We start from the raw sequence: 24340 nt of genomic DNA, 5'->3' as shown, positions 1-24340 counted from the left end.
CCTGGGGAATCAAGCCTCGAACCAGGGTCCTTAGGCTTCACAGGCAAGTGCTTAACCGCTAAGCCATCTCTCCAGCCCTTGAATTAATTACTTTTTTTGTTTATTTATTTATTTGATAGTGACAGACACAGAAAGAAAGGCAGATATATGTAGAGATAATGGGCGTGCCAGGCCTCCAGCCACTGCAAATGAATTTCAGACGTGTGCGCCCCCTTGTGCATCTGGCAAATGTGGGTCCTGGGGAATCAACCCTGGAACCAGGGTCCTTAGGCTTCACAGGCAAGCCCTTAACTGCTAAGCCATCTCTCCATCCCTTGAATTAATTTTTAAAAGAAACCATTTACCAGCAAATTAAGAAAAGTGCTTGTATAGTCATTCAGTTAATTTAATTTAAAATTTGTTATGCTTAAAACATGTGATACATTTTTTTGTCCAAGCACCAATCCATTGCCATTGAAAGAACACAAAAGAGTTCATATCCTTTGGATTGGTACAAGTATTATAATACTAATATATTTTTTAAAAATATGGGTGCTAAAGAAATGGCTTCATGGTTAAAGGTGCTTGCTTGCAAAGCCCAGTGGCCCAGGTTCTATTTTCTGTTCCCACATAAAGCCAGCTGCACAAAGGAGTGCATTTGTCTGGAGGTTGCAGTGGCAAGAGGCCTTGGCATGCCTATTCTCCCCCACCTCTGCTTGCAAATAATAAATTAAAAAGTATACAGGATATGGCTAATGGAATAATATCAGTGTGGGTTATTAGGATAACTTGGCTTATTAGAATAGATACAGGTAGTATACTTATTTTGAAGTCAACTGTCCATACATTTTTGTTAACTATCTTGTTTTTTACTTTTTTACTCATTCAACTAGGTTTGACTGCCAAAAACTATAATTATTGAGGATTATTTTATATCGCATACATGACTTTTACTTTCACTTGTTACCAATGTAAATAAAATGGGTCAGGGCTTTAAATATATATATAATTTCATACTTTCTTTTTTGGTTTTTCAAGGTGGGGTCTCGCTCTAGCCTAGGCTGACCTGGAATTCACTGTGGAGTCTCAGGGTGGCCTCGAACTCACAGCAATCCTCCTACCTCTGCCTTCTAAGTGCTGGGATTAAAGGCGTGCCACCATGCCTGGCTTAATATATGTCATTTCTTTAAAAGGCCTATGATACCATTTTGGTCTTGAAACACTCTTTCCCTATAAAGAAAATTATATAGTTAAAAATGTGGGTCCTGGGCTGGAGAGATGGATTAGCAGTTAAGGTTTGATTTGCCAATACCCACATAAGCCAGATGTTCAAGGTGGTGCATCATCTGGAGTTAGATTGCAGTGGCTAGAGGTTCTGGCATGCCCATTGTCTCACACTCTCCCCTCCCTCTTTCTCTCTCAAATAAGTAAATAAATAGATTAATAAAACTTAAAAATGTAGATCCAGGTATTACCAAGAGGGTTGATGATATTCTACTATGTATTATGCCAAATGACTATAGTGCTGAGAATGCATTAATTAATTTCATTTATATCCCATCTTTGTTACAAAATGAATTAGGGAAATTTCAGAAATACATAAGGTAAAGTCATAACTCTTTTTTATAAAGAATAGTTCAGAAAACAAGGGCTGTGAGAAAAGGAGGTAGGGAAATTGAAATGCCTGGAGCTATTTTCTTTCTTTCTTTTTTGGACATAGGGATGTACTCTAGACCAGCAGTCTCAGAGTGACCTCAAACTCATGGCAATCCTCCTACCTCTGCCTCCCAAGGGCTAGGATTAAAGGCATGTGCCACCACGCCCAGCTTCCATGATGTTTTAATCATCCATCTCTTTTCTTTTTTAAAATATTTAATTAATTTATTTATTTAAGTGAGATAAAGGGGAGGGGGGAAGGAGAGGGAGAGAGAGAAAGAGAGAGAGAGAGGGAGGGAGAATAGGCATGCCACAGCATCCAGCCACTGCAACGGAACTCCAGACGCATCCGCCCCTTGTGCATCTGGCCTATATGGGTCCTGGACAATCGAACTAGGATCCTTTGGCTTTGCAGGCAAGCACCTTAACTGCTAAGCCATCTCTTCATCCTTCATTCATCTTTTTTTTCCCATAATTGTACACTTAATTTCCTAGCATTTAATTAAAAATTCAAACTACAAATTCAGTACAATTGGATGGGCAATCATTTTCTATTCATTTAGGTATTTAACAGAGAAAAAATAGCAGCAGCTTAAGAGAAGCTAAGAAAGTGATAACCAGAATCCCAGCTCCTAAAAAGATGTGTAATAATGAATGTTATTTCCTATCAGTTATTTACGTGGCTTTTGTTTCTGTGCTAAATGCATTAATAAAAAAATGAATGCCCATCTAGGCCATTCTCTTCTGGACACCATTTCGGGAGCTGGAATGTCTAAATAGTATCTGACTGAGTTTCTAATCTATGAGGCCTAGTTCTGGCTCTGCTGCTTAACATTAAAGTGAACTCAGATACACCAGCAACCTTGCTTAAGACTCTGTAGCCACATCTGTGATTCTGACCCACGCTTATCCTGTCTATCCCATTTTCCTTACTGCATGAGTATCAAAAATGCAAAAATAAAAATCAAAAATTTGAAAATACCTTATCTATTGCAAAGAGTGCTAGTAGTAAAAATGTCTTACTAGAAACAGATAAATTATGGGGGCAGGGGAGATGGGTCAGTAAGTGAAATGGTTGTCATGCAAACATAAGGACATGCATTTGAATCTCCAGGATCCAGATAAAAGACGGGCATGGTATTGTGCACTTCTAACCCCAGCACTGGATAGGCAGAAGTAGAAGGATCTTCCAGGCTTCCTAGGTAACTGGTCTAGCTGAATCAATGAGCTCCAGGTTCAATGAGACCCTGTCTCAAAGATTAGGGTAAAGGACAAGTGTTATCTACTTATAGCCCCAACACACTTGCACACAGACCTGCATGTGAACTCTCACACATATGTGCCCACACACATATGGACATGCATATATACACATGCATAGCACACACATATACATGTGAAAAAAGAGAAATGTTATGTGTACCAGGCCTGCACAATATTGGGCCCATCAACATTTCCACAGTGATGATGAAGGAGGGCAAATGCAGGACATTGAATAGAAGAAGGAATGGTTGGAAAGAAGAAGAGGTTTTGTGGAGTTGAGGCATGGGATGAGGAGACTGAAGAAGGCAATAGGAGGAGATTATGATCAAAATATATTATGCACATGTTTGAAAAATGTCAATAAAAATTAAAAAGGGAGACAGGTTATTGAGTTAAAATTTTAACAGAAACAGATAAACATAGATAACATGAAGAATGCACAGTGTTGGTACTGTTTATTTTGCCATCTTTTTTTCTTTTCTTAAGTAGCAATCCACCATCCCCATCTCTATTTCTGCTGGTGGGAAATAGCTTAATGCAATGGTCCCAAAACTCTAGCATTCCCCCCCTTCTATGCTTTCGATCAGACCTAACCTTTCTCTGAGAAAAAGGGATGCATGAGAGGAAATGTCTTTCCTTGTTAAGCAATCTGATAACATCGCTTTCTATCAAAATCTCAATTGGGCTTTAGTCAACTATTTTGTGATTTAGGAGATTTAGGATATTTTTTTCAGGTTACCATTTATGGTTGCATTTATCTGGTGACTCAACTCCTTAGATTTTAACGTGTTCTTTCAAAGTATGTTATTCCAAAAATCAAAAGAACTTTGTACTCTCTTGCTTCAGAGAAAAAAATGTAAACGCTACACATATGAAGGAAGAAAACTGTCACAATTAAAATCTTCTCAATCAAATTAAAAATGAAACCATGAATGATTGCTCAGAGTGTAACTACTGTGAGGTAGTTCATTCCATAAACCACTGAGAGGGAAAAATGGCACAAGTTTTCTCCATTTAATAAGTCACTGTAACAAACCATTAACATCTCTATGAAGAGCAGTACCCAGAGCCCACTGTACATGCCGCTGGGTGTTCCACACTGGGGTCCACCACTTTGCACTTGACCAAGAAGGATGCTTTGACATTCAGATTCTAACACTCCCTGGCAAAAGTAAATATCACTGGAAATCACAATGTCAGTTTTTTTTTTTCTTCTTGTTAGCAGATACACAAATAAATCACTGGCTGTTAATAGGAGCAAAAACCTCACATAAGGGCAAAATCACCCTAGAACTTTTGTGTGGCTGTTTGTGACAGGTTTTAATAATTCAGGGGGATCTTGGTGCATTTGGAGGATCATAATGAATTAAATTCACAATGAAATTTTGGGGGGCAGTGTTTGTGAGAGAGAGGGGGTGCACATGTTTATGGAGGTCTTAAGATCACTTCAGATGTGGGCCCTCATCTCACTGCTTTCTCCAGGCCAGTGGCCCACAGATTATAGAGTGATATTCCTGTCTTCTGCTTGTCTTCTAATCCTAGCTGTGCTCTAGGATTACAAATGCTAGGAGTACATCATTCTACAGCGTCAGGCTTTTAGCATGGGTGCTGGCAAACCTCAACTCAGGTACTCATGCTGCTATGGTAAGCACTTTATCTGGTGAGCCGTCTTCCCAGGCCCTCTTCTTTTGAATCAAAGTCTCATTCTGTCACTTAAGCTGGCATGGATCACACCATGTATTTCAAGCTGGCTTCAGATTCATAGAAATCTTTCTGCTTCAGCCTCCTGAGTGCTGGGATTATAGGCATGAGCCACCATACTCTACCTTCAGGACTTATTGGCATCTTAGGGAACCAATGCAGTGGACTCAAGGAACTATTATGGAGGATGGCTTAAAAAATGTAAAAGAAGAAAAGTTAGCAGGAAGTGTTGCACAGCAATAGCCAAAAGGCTATGGGCACAGCTCAGAAGCAGGATACTTTTCTTCCTTCTAACCTGTATATGACTTCAGGAGTGATCTGTCTTTAGAGACAGGCACAGGTGAGTAACCTCTAGCAGGAACACAGACTGGCTGCTAAACCCATCTGCTAGCCTGAATATCAAGTGGTTGGGTGAGATCATTAGTCCAGAGGCATCAATGTTGTTAAAGGTCTCTTTCCCTCCCCATTCTCTCTTTTTTTTGTCCACCTGAAGTGCTATATCAAAGTGCCTCTATTTTTTTTTTTATTTGAGGAGGCATCATTATACTATAGGAATAGCTCACTTAGCACCTACATGGCATGAGCATAGAAACTTGCCTTATTTCTCATGGAATGGTCGAATAATGATAAAATTTAGATAAGTTGATGATGTATGGAATGACTAGCTCAACCCCGGCACATAGACAATGTTTTCTTTTTTTTTTTAAATCTATTACAAAGGAAATTGAAATCATATAATTATTGGGATATATGGCAAGGGGCTGGCTCTTGTTTGATGTCATGGATGACTACTTGACTCCTCTTAACTTGGCATACAAAAGAGGTTATTAAAAAAAAAAAACAATTTCAGCAGGTAATGAAGAGAACACAAAGAAAAGTTTGGCTCCTGAGCTTGGAATCCTTGGCATTGACCCTTGCTCCAAGTGGTGTTCACTTTAAATTTCCCATGTGTGTGGAGCTGGTCCCCAGCTTGGGATGGATGACAAGCAGTGGAATGGGAATGTGATAGCTTTCCCATATCTCCACTGCACTGAAAACTTTTCCACAGCTTCTGAGAGTGTTGGCTTTTCCTTCTTGCCCTTCTCTGAAAAAATCCTAGTAGGAGTCATGTAACATTGGCCCTTACCACTAGCTGACAGCATTCTCCACTGTGCTCTGAAGCACTTCTTAGTTATAAGAACAGCAAAACATTTTCTCTGAGACTCTCAATATCATTTACAGAATCAATTTCTTTCAGAAAAATTAGTGTGTCAATGACTGAGATAATGAATGCTTTATATTTGGAACACCAGTGATCCTTTCTACAAATAAATGATGCTTATCTTCTATTTCAGGGTTTTCAGAAAGTACAATTTTATGTTAAATTTATTTTTTTTTCAATAGTTGACAGAAATGGAGGGTCATGAGTTCGAGGTTTAAAAACTGAAGAGGTACAGGCAATGAATCAAAACAACAAAAGTACCCTTTTTTTTCTAGAAAAAAGAGTTTCATTGTTTATGCAATAAGTAATTACTGAACACTATCTTCTGCCAAATACTTTCTAGATGTGGATGCCAGTGAACAGAACACCCCCACCCTACTTTTCACCAGGTATGATAGTACATGCCTTGCAATCCCAGCACTTAGGAGGCTAAAGGAGGAAGATTGAGAGCAGAAGACCAACCTAGTCTGAAAAAACAACCAAACAAAACATTCACTGTCTTTTTGTTTGCATTCTACCAGGTTTAAGTAAGCCCATGGATGAGTAAATTATAGAGTGAGTAAAAAGATGGTCAGTGTTAGGGAAAGAAGGAAATGAGGGCAGGGTCAGAGATTAGTTGACTATTCATATGGGGAGCATGCAACAGTGTCATCTTCCATGTTCAGATGGACTTATTTCAGTGCCCAGTAAATGCCAGTTCTATCCCATATACCTTTAAATATTATTTCTAAGTTTCTCAATGATCTTGTAAAGTAGGTCCCATCATCTAATTTTTAAAATTATTTTATTTATTTGTGTGTGTGTGTGTGTGTGTGTGTGTGTGTGTGAGAGAGAGAGAGAGAGAGAGAGAGAGAGAGAGAGAGAGAGAGAGAGAGAGAGAATGGGCAAACAAACTACAGACTCAGGTGCCACCTTGTGCGTCTGGCTTTATGAAGGTACTGGGGAATTGAACCTGATTCCTTTGGCTTTGCAGCAAGTGCCTTAACTGCTAAGCCATCTTTCCAGCCCCCATCATCTAATTTTTTAAATAGAAGGAAAATGAAAGCTTAAGGAAGTTAAGCAGAGGAATCTAGGCTATATAACAGCAATCAATGGCCGAGTAATCATGATTTTTTTTTCCCATTCTATGTTACATAAGATATGGTTTCCCAAGGAATGGTTGTATTGAAGCAAGGTTATCTTTGCTGGGACTAAACCCCTGTCCAGAGCAGTGTATGGGAGGAAACGGATTATTTCAGGCTTAAAGTTTTGAGGGAAGCTTCATCATGGCAGAGGAAGCTGGCTCACTTCTTCACACGTTAGCAGCAAAGAAAGAACAACAAGGAAAAATTAGTTCTGAACATCCAGTGGACTAAACTTAACAATCTCAAGGTCTGTCTCTAGTGATACACATCTTTCAGCCAAAATCCAGCTCCTAAAGTCTCCACTAGTTGGGTGACTAAGTAGGAGGCTTAATAACAAACAATTGTGGGCATGGGGTACATTTTACCTTTAAACTACCACAGATAGAAATCTAGTTAAACCTCCAAGAGGAATTCATTAGAAAGTGCCAATTTCTGGGCTCCATGCCAGTACTATTCAATTCAGTTCTTTGGATTGTGGCCTAGGAATCTAGATGTCTCGTAAGTCTCATTGCAAACTCTGCTGCTCACTGAAGTTGAAAACCATTACTATAATCCACTGCCTTGGCCTTTTTTTAGTGTTCTAAATTCAAAACACTCAATATCTCAATTAATGACAAACCATAGCCCAGGCTACCTTGGAACTCATGCTTTAGCCCATGCTGGCCCCATGCCCATTGAGATCCTCCTGCCTTAGCACCGTCAGTGCTTACACTACAGGTGTGAGTCACTGCATTTAGCTTTACATTAACCTTTAAAATCAATGGACATGAGGGTTGCCGTCATAACCTATTTCCAGCTCTAAGATTTCCAAACCAGTGTGGAAGATGCAAACAAGTAGAACAAAAGACCATCAAAACCTAAGCTCTATATACATTTTTATTTTTGTGGTTTTGGGAGACAGAACCCATGATCTCATGCATACTAGGCAAGAGCATTTCCAGTGAGCTATAACCCCAAATCCTAGCTTGACTGTTGAACTATGATTATGCCAGCTTCTGTGTCAACATGCCTCTTTGCACTGTGAGCCAAAGCTAGGTTCTTTCCTGACCTTTCCCATTATCTCAGATCCTGGACACATGGGAGAAATAGTCTCAGTAATAAAAACGGACACTCAGAAAAACCTTTGAATCCCTACTAGACACCCTGGGCATGGACTGCATGTAGTGTGTCTCATGCCTGTAAAGACAAGTTAACAGCCACCTCTCCTAATATGCCCTCCTTCCTTTCTAGTGCTAATGAAAGCAATACCACCCTTTCTGAGCTCATCAACCTTCCCAAGGACTATGAGGACACACAATTTCTAAATACTTCAAGCAGGTACTGTATAAACTCATCAGTAATTGTTTAGATTATTAATAAGTTTGAAAACATTTTATATAACAAATATAAGCAACACACACACACACACACACACACACACACGACTTAATTTTTGTCCAACCACATGCATGAGTTCTGCAAGCCCAAAACCATGCTAAGAGAACCCAAAATGTGATGAAATTTCTTTTCATCTTTCCTTTTAAATATGAAAGGAGAAGTCAATGCTGGGACATTGAACTGCACAGATTTTGGAACTAGAAGGTATCATAGATATTATTCATCCAAGATTAGTTCTTTGATAACTAAAGAAATGTATATCAAAGAAGATGAGCTCATGTTATTAATGTATAGCAGAGACAGGACTGAAGTCCAGTTTTCTGGTCCTGCTTCATTTTTATACACCCAGGCTTTTGGGTCTCTATCTTTTCTCCCCTTCCATTCATTATACTGTTCTTTTACTAAATATATAATCCCCATACTACATTTGGAAAATGAAACATGATTGCACTAATACTTAGCTGACACCAAGAAATTCCTCCATGCCCAAACTTTCAAGCTTTCCACAATTGTAAGAAGAATAAAGTATAGTGATATGAAAATCATACATCACAGAGCTATCATCAAGTCATTTATGAATCTTACTAGTAATTTTTTTGGTTCCTGCCATGTTTCAGGAACAGAAGTAATGTGCGCAAGAAGTAGAAAGGGTCCAGAAATATTACATTTTTGTGAGAAAATATGCAACAAACATGAGAAATTAGCAAAAATGGTCCATTAGTAGTGCTAAGAAGAAAGAGCAAAAACAAGGAATATAGAGTGAGGGTGTGTGTGCCCCCCCCCCCCTCTCTCTCTCTCTCTGTGTGTGTGTGTGTGTGTGTGTGTGTGTGTAGTAAGGGTAGAGTTATAGGAATTTTGACAAGGTGGTAAAAAAGTCTTTTTTTATTTTTTTTTAAAAATAATGTATTTTTATTTATTTATGAGAGAGAGAGAGGCAGGCAGAGATTAAAAAAAAAAAAGTCCTGGAAATTGAACCTGGGTCCTTGGGCTTCACGGGCAATTACCTTAACCACTAAGCCATCTCTCCAGTCCAAGAAAGTCTTCGTTAAGAAGTAAAGACTATAACGTAGGAACACAAATATTTATACCCAAGAAAATCTCAAAATCAATCTCTTTAGAGCATTATATTTTAGAGTAAGGCTCTGTAAAAACTGCATAAAATGGAATACTGATGTTCTGCTGGTGTTCTTAGTATTCCAGGTGGCAGAAAATGAGGGGACAAAAGTTGATACAATTAAACTGACCTCTGTCTTTTAAGTAAGCCAGGAAGGGTTTTATTAGTATCTGAGGTGAAAAGAGAAGCCTGATGGTTTATGGTTTCATATAAAGGAAAACTCTACTTAGAATACAGAATTGAGAGAATAGAATTAAGAATGATGAGAAAATTATTTGTTAAAAAATCCAGAGAACATGAAGTAATGCCAAGACTACTTGGCAAGATGGTAATATGACTTAAAACTTGATGAAAATGTTGAAAAGTTCAGAATTTGATTCATCCAAATATGTAATTAATTATGAGGACTTGGACAGAAGTGTGAAATTTATATAGTTGATGACTAATTCTACATTTTTGAGAGCTTACCATGTATAACACAGGGACAATGCCATTCTACCTCAGTGAACTCTTTACTATGGTCAGTCCATTTTCTCTTCCTCTTGGGAATCTAACCAGAATACAATTTCTAACAGTTAAGAGTGGCTTGTGGATAAGTTCTGACAATTGAAATTCCAGTGCATATTAATGATGCTCCTTCAAGATATGCCTAGAAAATCCTAGGGATGGAAGATTCTCAAAACGCAGGGAGCTGAGGTGCCTAAGTCATCACCCAGAAGGCTGTCTCACAAATGTCTGATGAAACATACTGTCAACCAGATACTTATTTCTGTGACATTAAAATACTGAGATTCAACACAGCTTGTGTTGTCCAAATAATTGTTAATTAATACTTGGAAAGACATTTACAGTTTTTGTAATATTTCACATATTAAATGATTCTGGTAATAACTGAGAATTAGGTCTACTTCATATTTCCCATTTTATGGAAGTTGAATTGATACCTACTGCGTATTCAATTACTTGGTCATAATCCCATAGGTAAGACACAGAAGGCAACAATTTCAAATCACTTATGCTTGAATGTCCAGAATAAATTGGTATAAGAAAATCATGCAAATAAATATATTGTAAGGCTTTTAAAATGTTTAATTTAATTTATTTATTAGAGTACAGAGGGAGAGAGAAACAGAGAATAGAGAGTGAGAATGGGCAGGCCAGAGCTTCCAGCCATTGCAAATGAACTCTAGATGTGTGGGCCCCCTTGTGCATCTGACTAACGTGGGTCCAGGGGAATTGAACCTGGGTCCTTTGGCTTTGAAGGCAAGCGCCTTAACCACTAAGCCATTTTGTAAGTACAAGTATAAATTAAGGAGATTCAAAAGAGGCAGCCAACATTGTTGGTTGAAGGATCCCCCAAATGCTCTAGTGAAATAGTTCAGTTTTATGGTGTTTGCAGACTAACAAGAGAAAGAGAAGAAGTGACATGGAGAAAGTTCCTGTAAATTGTGACATATAATATGAGTGGAGAACAGAAATAGAAGAGAACTGGCATTTGCTCTAATGTTTCAAGGGTAGCTAGAGCAAGCATTGCAGTTTTATGATGGAAAACAGGAACTGGTAATTCAATACAAATCAAAAAATATTTATTGAGTGCCTGCCAGACAGAGGGCCTTCCAAAAGTGTACAGAGGATACAAAGAGGAGATAACAAGGGCACAGCCCTTGTTTTAAATGCATTTATAATCTACCAGGGGAAATGGTCAAAAATGACTGTAACACAATGTTGAGCAAGATAAACATCAGTAAGAATGGTAATAGGATTCCGAGGATAGATAAGTGGCATGAGAAGCGACATGGGAAGGACACAGGAAGGAAAGGTGAGGTTTCATGCAGGACACAGAATTTCAAGACTAACCTTGGAAAAGTGATGTCACTGAAGTTGGTTATGAACACATAAATTCGTAAGAACAATAGATTGAATTCCATAAAGAAGTGTTTTATCAGTATTTCAAGAAACAACCACTGCTATGTGAAAAACTAAATGATTTCACCATATGATTATTATTTAGTGGACAAGTTTTATGTAACAGTATGTTTATAATTCTGATATGGTTGTTGACATGGAATCACAAACTTTTATAGTGATATCAGTGTTATGGAAATTTCTATTCCCAACCAAACTGGCTGGCTTCCAATGAATTCAGTCAATGACCAATATTAGAAATCAGATACTGACAAGCCTGTGTTTCATTTTACCACCAGAGACAAATGTTGACTGAGATCTTCAGCCACAGGAAGGCGACCTACCATGAAAAGGGCTTCATAATTTTCAATCATCTTCTGGACCACCGCAATGATGGCAGTACTCTCTTCAGCTCGGGCTGAACTCTGCACTGAGAATTCTTTGTCTGATGATTTCTGTTTGTGCAGCAGGTTAGGTCCAAATATGGTGGCCAAGTTTAGAGATGTCATTTTGTTCCCAATGACCTATCAGAGGAAAAAAAATATAAAACAACACAAGTACTACTATTAAGTTTAATTTACAAAATGCTAGGTGGCTCAGTAATTAATGAAAAGTTTCTCCTCTCATTTCCCCCTGCAAGACAATATCATCTTTGGCAGAATCCATAAAGGCACCATAATTTTCATTTTGCTTCATATGTTGAATTGGTGATCATAGACTGATGATCATGGTCATGTTAACAGCATACTGAGAAAAATGTCTCAGTTCCAAGGTGCTTATTATATATGATTACTATATAGCATCTCTATGCTATCTGTACGTAGAAACATTGATGCCCATGTATCTATTCATGTACCTCTTCATTCATTCCTTCACTTGATTCATAACATCTTCATTGATCCATCCATTCAGGATACAAAACAGAATAGACATTTAAAATGTATTATATTTACTTTTAAAATTTCCAGGGTTGAGCAGATGGCCCAGGGGTTAAAGGTACTTTCAAATAGAAAAATAAAATAAAATAAAAGTCCCAGCAGTAATCACAATATAGTCCTGTTTTAGAGGACTCACATTCTAGGAAGGAAATAAACCTGTTTTTTTCAGGCAGTGTGTACAATGAATGAAGGTGCTGCGATTAGCTTTGGGTTTCTAGCACAAAGCACCCTACCAAAAGCAGCTTGTGGGAGAAAAGTGTTTATTTTGGCTTACAGACTAGAGGGGAAACTCCATTATGGCAGGGGAAAACATGGCATGAACAAATGCTGGACATCACCTCCTCACCAACCCAAGGTGGACCACAGCAGGAGAATGTGACAAACACTGACAAGGAGTTACTGGCCACCACACCCATAATCCTGTCCCCCAAAACACACCTCCTCCAGTAAGGCTACAATACCCAAATTGCCATTAGTTGGGGATCAAGCATTCCAAACACATGAGTTTATGGGGAACACCCAATTCAAACCTCCACAGAAGCTATGAACTAAAGAGACCCCAGGGACTCCCACCAAAGTAACAGTGTTTAAGAAGAAAACTGGGCAGGAAGAATAATGTTTGCTTAGGTGAAAAGTGGAAGGTCTGGAGAAGGGAGCATTTCACAGTACAGCAAACAACATGACAAGAGAAGCATGCAAAATACATCAAGGCAGACCAGGAAGTTCAGTGTGACAGGAAGCTACAGTAAAGGTAGTTATGTGGGAAGGGAGGAGAAGGTGAGAGAGAGGGATAAATTCAAATTGGGACCTCATGGTAAGAGGATTCTAAACAGCAGAGACAAGAAAGAGTATTTACCTATTTGAAAGAGCAATCTAGTCTGGATTAACTCTTTTGAACTGGAAAGGGGATAATGAGGACCTGGGAAGATGGCTCAGTGGTTAAACATACTTGCTTCCAAAGCTTAGCAGCTGGGTTCGATACACAAAGCTGGACAAAAAAACATGGCACTAACACCACACATTTGTTTGCAGCAGCAAGAGACCCTGGCATACCAAGAACACACACACACACACACACACACACACACACACACACACACACACACACTTTCTTTTTAAGAAAAAGAAGAGAGGGCAAGGTTAAGAAGAGGTATTGAGGATGACAGGAAGGAAATGTGACATAAATGAGGGAAGGAGGCTTGGGGGTAAAGATGAAAAGGTATAAAGCAGGAACAGGGGATGGGGGAAAATACAAGGGAATTTACAAAAAAAATTGTTTGAAAATGTCGGAATGAAACCTAATACTGTGTATGTTAATTTAAACTTTTTTTAAAATTTTTCACGATCCCAGCGATGATGACTGCAAAGGAGGGCGATCACATGCCACATACTTCCATGGACTAGGTGACAACAGCTAGCTTCTGAACTAAGATGAAGTAGGGGTGAAGAGTAGCTTCCAAGGACATCAATGAAGAGAGTAATGAGGGGACAGTGCTTAGGGTTGAGTTTCCATGTTTAAATGGGGCCTAAAAAGGAAGGCAGGCAGGCAAGAAATAGCAAGGGCTGAGGTGGGATTTGTTATTGGACTTCAAGGCCCTTCGGAAGCAGCTGATGAAGCAGGCAGTATGGGTCAGAGATTTAGAAACCGCAGAGAAGGGGAAGGAATGCCAGGGGAGAGTCAAATGCATATTCCCCATGGCAGGTGTTCAGTGCTACATCCCATTACCCTCCAGGTCAGATTTGATGGTGGTTTGGATGGCATAGACTAGGACCTTTGCAGGGCAGGCATGGCACGCAGTGAAAAAGTGAATGCGGATATTCTCACAAGGAAGATGACAGGGTGGGGAGTATAGGGTAAAGGGAGGGGAACTAATCTTCAGCTTGAAGTATTAATAAGTACTCGTGTTCACCATGTTCAAGAAAACACAAACATTTAGAAACCAAATGTCTGTAATTCTACCACTCCCAAGATCCAGCTGCTCATGTGCATTCCTGTATGCATATGTGCACAGAGGTCTGCTTTTTTTTTGGGAACTGGGGTCACACTCCATATCTTATTTTGTAAATGGCATGTTGTCTTTTAATTATATGTTGCATTAATTTCAATTGAAAAGATCTCCTTCACTTTTTATTGGCCTTTAGAATCTCGTTGCATGAACAGATCATGTGTGTTTTAACCACAGAAAAGTGGTGGGCATTTGTGTTACTTTCAGGGTTCTACAACTACAAACAAGGAGCAAAAATAACTTGGGTAAGTGCTGCCTTGGGAGTAATTTCTAGAAGCCAAATTATTATAATATAGAATATTAGGGTTTTTTTTTTAAAGTCTTGGAAATTCCTTTTACTTATTTGCTTCTTTTTGACATGGAAAGGAAAGTCTGGGTAAATTTTTCTAAGTCAGTTTTTATCTGACTTGGAACTAATGAAATTTGGTGCCAGCTTATTCTTTGATGTGGAGACTGTTCTGTGAATGGTGAGATGTCAAGTGGTTTTGGACCACTAAATGCCAGGAGCACCCCCTCCCCCACCACCTCTAGTTGTGACAACCACAAGTGTTTCAAGACGTGGTCATAAGAACCCTGTGTGGCAAAATTTTCCTCCAGTTGGGAATTACTGGTCTGTGTGAGCTTTGATTTCATTAGGTAAGAATCTCAAGGACTATTAGGATAAAGAAGTTTTCTCTGGAACATTGAATACAGTCTTTGAGAGAGAATATGGATAACTAGCACAGAATGCAGGATTCCTTACAAATAGATAAGGTGAAGCCTCCTGAGTGTTGCCTTCATCCTGCACAGCCTTGAGCTTGTAGCCGCCCTGCACAGCAAGCCCAATATGGAACATGGGTTGTTTTATTTTTAGAATATTGGGCTGTTTTACAGGTAAATGATTTACTACCAAAGAAATTATTCCATGTGGTAAACACTAGGAAGTTGAAGAAAGTATCCTTTCTACAAGTCCTTCATTCAATTTTTCCTTCATCTTATCTCATTGTAGTCAAGCTTGACAGGTTTTCATTTTATTTTTCAGTTCTCAGCCTGCAAATTCATGATTAAGGACAATTTTTTTAAAATGTGCCATTTTCAAATGCGGCCCTTTGGAACTGAGAGGCATCTGCAGTACTTTTCTTTCTTTTTTTCTTTTTTTAAAGTAATATTGGAGGGTCCAGGAATGTAGCTTAAGTGGTAGAAAGTTTCCCTAGCATGCACAAAGCCCTAAGTTATATCCCCAGCACCACATATAACAGGCATGGTGGAGCATAACTGTAATCATGGCACTGGGGAGGTAAAGGAAGAAAGACCAGAAGTTCAAGATTATTTTCAGCTACATACCTAGTTTGAAGCCAGTGTAGGATACATGAGACCTTGTCTCAAAGGGAAAAAATACTTGACCGCTCATAAGTAATGTTGGAGTTTCCTTCTTCTTAAAAACATTAACAAAAAGGGGATTTTGTTTTCACTTAAAAGAATGTTTCTTACAAGGACAATCCAGAGCTCTGTTTCCGCTCTCTCAGTTTCTGGTTGCTATTCTGGGAATGCAATACAAACCGTCTGTAAAATTGTACATAGATTCCAGCTGCTCACCAAAGTGTTGTGGTTTGTTCCTGCTTTTTCTTTTCTTTTTCTTTTTTGTTGTTGTATTGCTGTTTTTTTTTTTTTTTGTTGTTGTTGTTAAACTGGAAAGAAGCGTTGATCCTAGACATCATACAAACTCACTAGTTCCTATGTCTCAGCATATGTACTCATTCTAAATATTTCTTGTGTTCAAGTCAGAGCATTACTGCATGATTTCATTATCCAGCCAACTCCAAGAAAACTTTTTTAAAGTATTTTTTGTTTATTTTTTATTTTTATTTATTTGAGAGCAAGAGAGAGAGAGACAGAGAGAGAGAGAGAGAGAGAGAGAGAGAGAGAGAGAGAGAGAGAGAGAGAGAGAGAGAGAGGGAGAGGGAGAGAATGGGCGCTCCAGGGCCTCCAGCCACTGCAAAGGAACTCAGACGCATGTGCCCCCTTGTGCATCTAGTGAACGTGGGTCCTGGGGAATCGAGCCTCGAACCGGGGTCCTTAGGCTTCACATCCAAGAAAACTTTTATCTTCACTAAATAAGCACCCTAGATCATTTCTAACTCATATATAAATAGCTCACATTTATTAAAATTCTAGTGTGTCCAGATACCAGGCTAGGGGCTTTCCACAAACTAGTTCAACTCTTTCTTAGGATAAGCTTATGGTCAAAGCAGCAACTGTTCTTGACCTTCTTTTACAGATGTGAAGGTGGGGCAGTGATACTTAGAGTTAGGAGGTGCTATAGCCAGAGGTGACCTTCCATCACAGGCTTGCTACTTCTACTCTTGCGTAGTTGACACTACAGCTATTATGGCACTGGGAGATAGGAACACAGACTTACTTTAAAGAAATACTGGAGGAGGCCAAGGCCTGGGAGGCAGGATCCTGCCAACATTCCAAAACCCAACTTACCACATCCTAGAGGCAAGTATGTCCTCAAAGGTCAGTAACTATGACAACATATTGGTTCTTTTTTGAAATTTTTGCTACACAGTCTTTTGAGAACTTGATATCAGCTATTAATTCTCTCGCCAAACAAGTGCTTACACACACCACATTTGCCATGGAATGCCAGGTAGCTCTTGGAGTCCTTGTAATACCAGTACTCAGGAGGTTTCAGTTTTGTTTCTACTATATTCTGGCTAGAAAAAAAATTGATATGTTTCTTACATTTGGGATTTTCTCCTAAGTGGCAGAACAAATAGCTTGCTAAACAAAATAGAATAAAATAAAGATTTCACAGGATAACCAGTTTAATAAGATGCCACTATTTTTTTTTCCAAAAAATCTGATCGATTAGTCAAGAATTGTTGCCACGCTCTTCTTCTAGACCTTCTTATAATCCAATCCCAATGGCCAATAGTGCATTGAGTTTTAAGCACTTATTAGAGAAGGAATGTTATGTTCGCATTGTAGATAAGGAAACTCAGACCTTCCCTAACCCCAAATTTGTTTTCCTTCCTCTTCCGCTCTTTCATGAAAACAAGGTTCTGGCAAAACTTTGTTAGACCTCATGTGTTTTGATAGTCAGAATTGGTTCTCTTGCACTATGTAATCCATAAAACCATGGCCTGATAAATACATAACCCAAATAAGACTGATTCTTGAACATAATTTACAATAAAAATTTTACCCTCATTCTGATCATTCTGAAAATATGGAACAAAGAACCTTTCTTCTCTGTATTTTCCCCCTTAACAATAGGGCTTTAGTTAACTATTGTCCTTATACCATGCTTATGTGGCCCAATGATTCAGTTCCTTGGACACTATTGGCAGTGTGGCGTTTATTCAGTTTCCTCTATAGAGCCATCTGTAGGTCTTCTGGCCTATGTCTACCCCTGAGTATGGCATTTGCTAAATCTTTCTTTCATCCTCACCTCCTCCATTTTCTAGATCATATAGCATATTCAGAATAGCTATTGGAAAACTCCTGAACAAAAATCCCTAGTTTAGAAAGATTTAGCAGGTGCTTAGTATGTCTGTGATTTAGACAGTAAGGGTATTTTTACATGAATCCATTTCTAAAGGGGTGTGCTGTTTTCTGTACTGTCATTGACATAAATCTTCCTAGCTCTCTTTTGGTCTCTCTAACCACTATATATTTGTTATTAAATCCTCTCCAAGGTTGTATAATCTGTGACTAAATCCCCTCAAAGGTTCCTGTCTTAACAGGATCCAGCACCTACCCATACAGGCATTAGTACTGAGTGATCATGACCCAATTTCCTGTTTCCCCCTGAGTGCTATTCTGCTCTGGAGGTTTTCTTAAGTAACGTGTGAGTCTGAGATGGCTCCTTACTTTCCTGTCACTTCTAACCTTTTCAGAGAAGCAATGCTGTTCTCATATTTTCCATGAAGATATATATACATACATATGTGTGTGTGTGTGTGTGTGTGTGTGTGTGTGTGTGTGTGTGTGTGTGTGATTATGGGTGATCCAGGGCCTTTTGCCACTGCAAATGAAGTCCGGATACCTGTGCCACTTTATGTGTCTGAATCTACATGGGCCCTGTGGATATGAACCCTGGGTGGCAGGCTTTCCAAGCAAGTGCCTTTAACTGCTGATCCATACCCTCAGCCAATTATTGTTTTTTTTTACTAGTTTTTTTTAGATCATTTTAGTCTTTCATTTTTGTGCATGGTTTAGGCCCCATATGTCTGGAAACCCTTGTAACTCTTTCCTTCCTTGTATAACTTCACTGTTACTAGCATATTTTCATTTCCTTTATAGTTAACTAGGCCTCTCAAACACTGCAGAGTACCAGCCAGTTTTAAACTAATATTTATTTACTTACTTATTTTGGGGTATGTATGGGTACACATGCAATCCCATGAGTATAAAGCTCAAAGGAAAATATGGAGATATCTTTGTTCTATCTTCTTTGAGACAGACTGTCACTTACTGCAAATGAACCTCTGAATAACTGGCCTATGAATTTCAGATACTCCAGGTTCCAATTCCCATTTTTGTAGGTATGTTGGGATCACAGATTATTGTGACACATTGTATCCAGCTCTATATGGGTGCTAGGGAATTGAATCTGAGCTGGAAGGCTTTGCAAATAAATATTTTTAACTACTGAGCAATCTCTCCAGCCCTTAATCTTTTTTTTTTTCTTTTTGGAGACAGAATATTGAGCTCAAAGGATCATCTTAGTCTCCCAAGTAGTTGTGACAGCAGGTTAATGCCATATAAACTGACTCCTACTTGACGAATTTTCATTCAGATTAGGAAGTCCACATTTAAGGTTAACAGATTTGTCCAAGAATTCTTAGAAAGTGAATTATAAAGCTGTCAAATGTTTGCAAACAGAGGTGATCTTTGACTACCCTTGACATAAGGAGAAACTTGATAATGATCGAGGATATTTTTGCTTGTTATAGTTTATATGTGGGGGTACTACTAGCATCTAATATAAGAAGCCAGAGGAATTGCTAAACAACCTATGATGTGCAGATTAGGCCCACAACAAAGAATTACTTGATTGTGAAAATCAATTCTAGAAAGCTGGAGAAATCTTGAGGATGACCCTTGGTAGAGTATGTTCTTCAATATTCTGTATCTCTAATCTTAGTAACTTCTAGTAGCTTAAGGTTGATATAAATTTAGGAATTTATTAGACACATAGCCAATCTGATTACTAACCATTATTAAAACTTTATGTGAATTAGAAAAAAAAATCTTTCTTCAAGAGATTTTACTATCTCCTACTGGGACATTACTGTAGTAATTCTTAACTATACAGTGACTACAGGGTATATGGCTCCTTCCCAGAGTTGGGAAATATACAGATGTGCCATTTGTATGATTCTAAGTGGAGGTTCCCTATGGGATATGGGCTAACTTTTTAAACCACTGTGCCTCAGTTTTCACCTCTGAAACATAGAGACAGTGATATTTCTAACCTATTAGAAGGTTTAGGTACTATGGCACAAAGTTAGCACAAGGTAGGAGAAAAATAAATTGTAGCTAGGGTCCCAGCATGTTAATTTTTATGCTTATTTTTATGCAAGAATGTTGTCTTCATTTTCACATAGGCAATGGAAGTCTTGTTCAGGTTTTCACTGGAAGAATATCTGAAATTTATTCTACAAAGACAATATGGTAGCATGTTGTATTGTATGTTTTGCTTTCATCAGTGCCTTCTTAATAACCTGAGACCCAACATTCTTCTCCTTAACATAGTACTTTAGAAACATTAGAGAGGCAATTGGTGTATCTTCCAACTGAAGGCTCTGTTTTAACTCAGCCACCAGGCTGATGACTCTACAGCTTCTATTATATATTCAGTCTATAAAGGATGACACCCAGACAGATAATATAACTATGTAACAATTATGAGAATTACAGCATACCCAAGGGAAAGTTGTGTCTGCTGAAGTATAGTCTCAGAGCCATATGATGAGATCTGAAATCAGCAGGGGTTTCTCTAATTATAACTCCTATAGAGACGAATGGCTAACTTGGGAAAGCTCCATTCTCATATTCATAGCGAAGAGAAGGAGGAGAAATACAGAATTGTCTTTCTGTATTATGGTGAAAAAATTCAATATGTCTATTTCCTGTGGGAACTAAATTTGAAAATCACAGAACTGAATCTATCATGCAGCCGAGGTCTGCTTAATAAGGATTTAAGTAAAAGCTCGTATGGTTAAGTAAGTTTGGAAAGCCTCTGTCTTCTTTTGTTCATTTACAGTATATGTTAACTTATAAAAGCGTCTGAGACCTCCTGGAAAAACAAATTTTTGGGAAAAACGTATGCTTAGGATCAAAAAGGAAACAGTCTCCTATGCAAGTGAAGATTAAATAGGGTGTCAGCTATTAGACCACTTAAAATTGAAGCCAACATCTCCTTTGTCCAAGAGTGAAACTACAGAAAACCATACAGAAGTATGTGTGGGAACAAAGAGAACCACAACCTGGGATCTCATTTTGAGGAATGTCAAAATAAGCAAGAGTCAGGAGACCAGGTTCAACTAGAATATGCCTAAAAGGTCATAGGACCGTGAAAACCTGCCTCTAGCAGTTGACATCATGTACCAATGAACTTCCTGTTCACTCTATACCCAGTTTAAAAGCAGCATAAACCTCTACCTCATTCAGTGTGTTCTTATTTTGGAGGGATGGTTTAAGAAATAAAAGAATCCTTCTAAAGAGGGAGCTTGACCTTCAAATTAGAGTTCTAGAGTCAAACTAGAAGAATGAACAAGGGATGCAATATTTTAACTCCAAAGCAGAAAAAAACAGATTAAACCAGTCACAAGGCCAGTAATATCCTCCCACTGCCATAATTCTGTGCTTACATAAGTGCAAGCCTCTCTGTAGTTACTTGATTTTTATTCCTCTCAAATAAAAATTCAGGATCATGAGTAAACCACCTTCATCAAAAATGCTAGCATTTTGATGTATCATTGAAACATACGAGTAAGCCAGTAGCCCACAAAAACTTTTAGTAATATAAATTCCTGCTTCTAGGAACTGTCTCTCCAAAAATAAAGGCACTGCATTGATCTCTTCCCATGCAGATAGATCAGAAATGGAGAGGTGCTATTTTTTTCAGCCACAAAACAGTGTTTATAGCAGCAAAGAATTTATACCTCTTGTCCATCTTTGCTGACATTGTCATCCGCGTGCCTGGCCACAATGGAGAGGAACTGTAGGAGACGGTGGAGGGTGTCACAGTTGCAAGGAGGTAGAAGGTAAATAAGGAGCTGCAAGGTGCCCAGCTGTTCCTCCGGCTCCAACACTATACAAAGAAAAAAAGGTTCTCTAAGTAAAAACAAAGGGGAACTTTCATCACTCAGGGAACGAAGAAAGACGTTCTCTCACAATTTTAAGAAAAATGTCATGCAGACCAGCTCTACTTCATGCCATCGCCCATCCTCCCACTGCTTTATCAAATAGCCACAAGGTTCCATGAACGATCTATAGAGAACTATTAGACCGAGGAAAAGTCCTATCTAGAGAAATCATAAGAAAGGAAGCTCCATTGCTTTTACAATCTTCTCCCTTTCTCTTACTCATTACTCACACTGGCTTAATGGGGTTTAGCACATGTTGGTAAATATTAACTGACATGGCTGAGAACTGCTGACTGTTCTGACATCTGAATTTATCCTTTTCTGTTGAGTAATAGACTTTTGTCGGCAATACCCAAGACACTTGACTTTCTTCTTTCTCAGCAGAGATCTCACTTGAAACACTGCATTGTACAAAGAAATATGTGCAGGATGACATCTTTGGCATATCCTTTCTAGACCTCATGTTTCCTTCTCCCTCATGTGGGTCTGTATGTTCAGCCAGAAGCAGGTACTTTGAAAGTACTGGTACTGGACTTTGCCATCTTGCTTTCCTTGGAATGTTGACTGTCCATTTTCCCACTCTGGATTCCTTGGCTCCTTCCTTCCTCATACCAGGAACTCCAACTCATTTTTAGGCACAAACTCCTCATGAATTCTTGCCAGCACTTCAAAGCATCAATTTATCACTTTCTACTGTCCTGGGATTATTTGAAAGCATTCCATATTCTTATTTGCTATTTCCATTCATTTTATTGCAACTTTCTTTTCACTTCTTATCCCTAGGGTAAATCTCAGAAAATCCCCCAAATAGCTCATTCATTGGAGACCAATAAATAAGGGCAAAACCTTTAAAAAAAAAAAAAAGCTATCAGAAAACACATGCACAAGGTTTTCATAAGGGAGCTGGACATCACAGTCATCCAGGGACACTTTCCCACAAACCAGGCTATGTTACGTACAGAGAGTGTTGATGAATGCCGTGTATAGCTCCCTGGTGAGAAGGGGGTCAGGCATGTCCCTTAGGAACTCCTTTAACAAGGCTGCCACGTCGTGAACACTGTGCTCTTCTTCCAGGGAGACATCAATGCCACGGTCAAATTCCTCACGTAACTGGAATAGCAATGATTCAAGTGTCAGTCACATAAGGCTACTTTGACAAAAAGTACCATGAAACCAATGACACCATCTAACCTCAAAGTTCAGTGCTCACAAATAAATGTTTAAATGCATAGCATGTGGAATTGAGCCTGCACAGACACCATAAACAAGAAAACATGTCATGTTCATCTGCAGAGTCTACAAATCCCACCTATGAAAATATGAATGCAAAAATACTTAAATGTATTATCATAAAATAATCTGCAGACTGCTGTTAATGTAATCAGAGCACTTCAATAATAACAACTAGGAAGTTGGGAGTAAGGACTAAGGGATAGAAGAGAATTTAGGTCAACTGTAAATTCAGGAGTTTATCTTTTACACAAAAGGTGCCATGTTACTAATCCTGGTAATGGGAATTGTAAAACCTTCCCAAAGTGCTCAACAACTACAACAAAACGAAGGTTATTGTGCAAATAATGAAACTTAAAAAAATGCAGATGAGATATTTGGATTAAAGATTAGGAAGTGACATCTAAATAAAAGCTATATCTTAAATTTATCAGCACCACTTTCTGAGTGATTACCAGGATCCCCTGCTTTAGTCAATATACTAAGTACATTAACAGAACAGAAGGGAAACATAATAGCAAGAAGGCAGTGAGAACTCCATACTCCAACTTCTCTGACAACTCAACTTCCGTTAATGCAGCAATCACATTTGTTGAAATGATTACTCAGTTCCATGAACTGAAGTTATCAGAAAGTTCTCTAAGTGTTTATTAGTTCAATCATTCACTCAACAAAGGTTTGCAACATGGTCTCAAATCCAATTATAGGTCCTCATTGTACAGTAATCAATAGAGGCAAATCCTTGCTCTCTTCTATCTCTCAGATTAGTAGAAAGACAAATTGAAAAGGAGGTAATCGCAAGAATGATTAGCTCTTACTTTTTGAAGAAAAAGTGCAGGATGCAGGGTGACACAATAAAATAAAATGGTGAGTGAGTTAAAGTGTATTTCACCCTTGGAATCTAGCCCTAAGTTAGCATTAATTGTACTTTTATTAGGTAATCTTTAAATAAATCCCCATAAATCCCCCCAAAAGTTTCCTTTTGTTGCATCCAGATATAGCTGACAAGTAATTTCTGGAACCGTCATCTGTCCACCTGTTGAGAAAATGATGATGATGATTCTCCTTGTCCTGAATCACCCATTGATTTCAGATAACTCACCATCCACATGTATCTGATAACAAGATGAAGAGGACTCTACATAGCAACACTGAAATGTGATTGTTTAGACACACTATGCTTCTTTTCTGAGCACACACACATGCAGAAAGAATGAGTTGTGGAAATATCTTAGGCCATTAAATGAGTAGTCACATCCTGTGATCCTGAATTAGACTTCTTGAATTGAAAGGGGTGGAGGGGTCTACTCTTACAACAGGGGTTCTGATTCAGTGGACAGTTATTGATAAAAAATGTTCTGCACATTTACACAGGTAAGAGGCCTAGGAAATGTGGTTCTATATCTTCCTTCTTGCAAGCATTGATTGCACTGAAGAATTAAATGGTCAAGTTTGAGGTCACTGTAATGACTAAAATCAACCTAT

General features: G+C 38.6%; 1 protein-coding gene across 2 annotated transcripts in view; it reads right to left on the bottom strand.

Annotated features, from left to right (window-relative positions):
- Nucleotides 1-24340, bottom strand: part of Arhgap6 (Rho GTPase activating protein 6) — a 567756-nt gene that overhangs the window by 23342 nt on the left and 520074 nt on the right. For both annotated transcript variants that reach the window (XM_004663700.2, XM_045140877.1), the window contains exons 7-9: nucleotides 22585-22735; nucleotides 21422-21570; nucleotides 11665-11844 (exon numbers count right to left, since the gene is read on the bottom strand). In XM_004663700.2, the coding sequence (XP_004663757.1) occupies nucleotides 11665-11844; nucleotides 21422-21570; nucleotides 22585-22735 (480 nt within the window). The remainder of the gene's footprint in view (nucleotides 1-11664; nucleotides 11845-21421; nucleotides 21571-22584; nucleotides 22736-24340) is intronic.

The sequence above is a fragment of the Jaculus jaculus genome, chromosome X (genome assembly GCF_020740685.1).
Source record: "Jaculus jaculus isolate mJacJac1 chromosome X, mJacJac1.mat.Y.cur, whole genome shotgun sequence".
NCBI lineage: Eukaryota > Metazoa > Chordata > Mammalia > Rodentia > Dipodidae > Jaculus > Jaculus jaculus.
Note: the sequence above shows the minus strand (reverse complement) of the source record. Positions and strands in the feature narration are given on the sequence as shown.